The following is a 3291-nucleotide window of genomic DNA, read 5'->3' as shown; positions in this document are numbered from 1 at the left end:
GAATTTTACAAAATATCTTCATGGAACATGATCTTTACTTAATATCCTAATGATTTTTGGCATAAAAGAAAAAACGACCATTTTGACCCATACAATGTATTGTTGGCTATTGCTACAAATATACCTGTGCTACTTATGACTGCTTTTGTGCTCCAGGGTCACATATATTAGCGCCATTTTAAACGGCTTTTTAGCATAATGTCCTTAATAGTTTGACATATAATAACAATAAATGAACATCATCTCCACTATGCTGAAGCTCTTTAAAGTAGACAGAATGAGTGTGTTATCAGATATTCTAGCAGATCTTGTGTCTGTCAGATCGCTCCTGTTACACTACTGATTATAATCATCATCATACGATAATACAAACACTTTCGCTATGCCTGCACACAATTATATTCAAATCCCATTTCTCACACACCCATCCACACCATCTTGAACCCCTTGAGCTATTAAAAAGCAGAAAATTGGCTGGAATTACCCATCTCTCCAGCTCGTCAGCACACCCTACCATACCACGGTTGAAAAGAGGGCTACAGAGGTCACGTCTGGGCAGGTCTCAGGGGGGCCGATGGGGCGAGTCTACGGGGCACGTCTGAATGGTCCTCGGTCCAGTCCCTATAGCAACAGTCGGGTCTCAGACTGGGCCTCCTGACAGATGCACATAATTAATGTGATTATATAGATATGTCAACCCCGTCACCCTCCACTTCATTAAGCCAGACACGGCCTCCAGACGTGTCATCAGCCAGCCCGACGTGGGAAAAATATCTAGAGTATCTATAAATAAGAGTTATTGGCTGATGAGATGTTATTGGGACAGCACCGGTCTGGTGGTGAGACTGAGGATATAGACACAAATGCACCAGGCGATGAATGAATATATAGCTACAATGCCTCAAATATCCCCCCAATAGCAATATAGATTAGTATGTAAGGAAATTACAATCTAAAATGTTTTACATGTGCAATTTTTTTTAGATGTAACATAAAATAATTTAAAGAAGAAATATCTTTCCATAGGGCTGAAATAAGAGCATAAATGTGAATTTTATTGTTTATTTTGTCCATAAACCAGTCATATTCCTACATACCAGCTAATAAACTAGTCAGACATATGACCATCTGACCCTTTGAATGGGACGTTGTCTATTCTGACTGTGGAAGTCACATTTTATCAGCCATTAATCGTGTCATCTTTCAGACACAACACTAAAAGCTTGAGCAAAGCAATGGAGGGATATGGGTTTTGATGTTAGCAGGAGAAATGTACATTCAGTATTTATTTGTCATTTTGACATAGTCTGCCTTTTATTCATTAACATATACTGTATAAATACATCAATTCAGTTGTTTAGAAAATGGAATGCAAAAAGTTACATTTTGTATTCATAACATTTTGCAAGTCTGTTAAACATCATGCACAGATTTGTCCATTTTCCAAACAATTCACTAGTTTTAAGAAATATTTTAGGTATTAACACTGCAAAAATAATTAGTAATCATAGACAAATATGTATCTACGCAAATTAAACCAGCAATATTTGGCCATTTTGAAATTAACAGCATCATGTAATAATTTGGAATACACATATTAAATTTAAAAATATTTTTAATTATTTAGTATAGTTATTGTTCAGTAAAATATTTAAACACACACATATATATATATATATATATATGCAATATTTTGGAGTAACTAATGTAATTTTGTTTTACTATCAATAATAGAAATAAAATAAATAATGGAAAAACACAACAGTCTTATGTTTCATTTTTTAAATGATCAGTTTATTGTTTTGAATCAAATGAAAGCTGGTTCAGTGTTGGGGAAAGTTACTTTTAAAAGTAATGCATTATAATATTGCGTTACTCCATAAAAAAGTAACTAATTACGTTACTTAGTTACTTTTTATGGAAAGTAATGCGTTACGCAATCAATAAATTGGAAAAAAAAGTAACTTGCGTTACTTATTTGAAAAAGTAACTCAGATATTCTCTTGTAAATTTAAAAGTAATGCTTTACTTTACTAGTTACTTGAAAAAAGTAATCTGATTCTGTAACTCGCGTTACTTGTAATGCGTTACCCCCAACACTGGCTGGTTGACATTAGAAAATGAATAAATAGTTTCAGTGTTAAATTATTAGCTTGTCTTAAGCCTACCATCTTAAATGATACGAATCCCTCATGACTTTCTCTGATTGATTGAAAACTGTAGTTCAATAACAGGCAAACAAATGTAAAAAATCATATGATAATTAATGAAACATATGAGCAAAATGATTAGGACTGCTGTATATTACACGTCACCAGCCATACAGCAAACACAGTATTTAAAATACACCATAACATTCATCATAAAAATCCATCCAAGGCAAAAGTACAAAATGAAATAAAATGTCATTTTTTAACAACCAAGTCCAACTGTTTTTACAGGTTTTGCACTCAACGATATTGTGCTGGTGGAACCACATCCCTGAGTTACCAGGCCCTTACAATTGCATTTCAATGAAATGATCACCACAACTGGGGACACATGTGACGTGACTGAAAACTTCTGAGGTAAAACAAAACAAAAATGGAGTTTTGATGAGCTTATTGATGATCTGATGAAAACCAAAACAGCTTATGCATACAGTTAACTAGCATCTTTGCTTTGATTGTACCAAACAAACGTTTCCGGCAGGTACCGGCAAAACACAACGGGTTTAGATGAGCGTCTGTTCCGAAGAGCGTCAGATGTGTTTGCATGACTGTTCGTGTTGATGAAGAACTGGACTCAGCACAAAGAGCTTTACTTCAGGGCACTTTTCAGTTATGCATCAGATACTGGTGGAAGTAGATGCCGAACAGGCTGCTAATGAGTTGACAGGCCGCGACCCACCACGTGAGAAAGGCGAAGATGCCCCTGAAGAAAATGGGCGTGAGGACCCCGCGTAAGGAAGCGAACAGCTCGGTCAGGTGGGCTACGGTGGCCTGGATGTCCTCCTCCATGTCTTCTATATCCTCGTCGTCTTCAAGTCTGGGGGCGGGTGGAGGGGCAGTGGGAAGTATGGGAGCAGGGGTTACACCCGGAGTCTCTGCTCCAAGGCCCCATGAAAAGTCACCTGATGGGTACATTGTAATTTTTAAAAATATCTTATTATTGTTTTTGTTGTTTTTTATATTTTTTCACTTTTTTGTATTTTTTTACTTGATTTTTTTTTTCTTTTAAAACAATAAATAGCCTTTTAAAATCTATTGCATAATAATAATAATAATAATATAATATATATCAAGTAATTAT

The 3291-nt window shown here is 35.5% G+C and overlaps 1 protein-coding gene across 2 annotated transcripts in view; it reads right to left on the bottom strand.

Annotated features, from left to right (window-relative positions):
* Window positions 1–2076: 2076 nt before the first annotated feature.
* Window positions 2077–3291, bottom strand: part of LOC107687722 (transmembrane protein 161A-like) — a 9623-nt gene continuing 8408 nt past the window's right edge. For both annotated transcript variants that reach the window (XM_016485170.1, XM_016485171.1), the window contains exon 12: window positions 2077–3112. In XM_016485170.1, coding sequence (XP_016340656.1) covers window positions 2817–3112 — 296 coding nt within the window. In that variant the 3' untranslated portion in view covers window positions 2077–2816. The remainder of the gene's footprint in view (window positions 3113–3291) is intronic.

This window comes from Sinocyclocheilus anshuiensis, unplaced genomic scaffold (genome assembly GCF_001515605.1).
Source record: "Sinocyclocheilus anshuiensis isolate Anshui unplaced genomic scaffold, SAMN03320099.WGS_v1.1 scaffold305, whole genome shotgun sequence".
NCBI classification, from domain to species: domain Eukaryota; kingdom Metazoa; phylum Chordata; class Actinopteri; order Cypriniformes; family Cyprinidae; genus Sinocyclocheilus; species Sinocyclocheilus anshuiensis.
The sequence above is the reverse complement of the archived record's forward strand: the minus strand, read 5'-3'. Positions and strand labels throughout refer to the sequence as shown.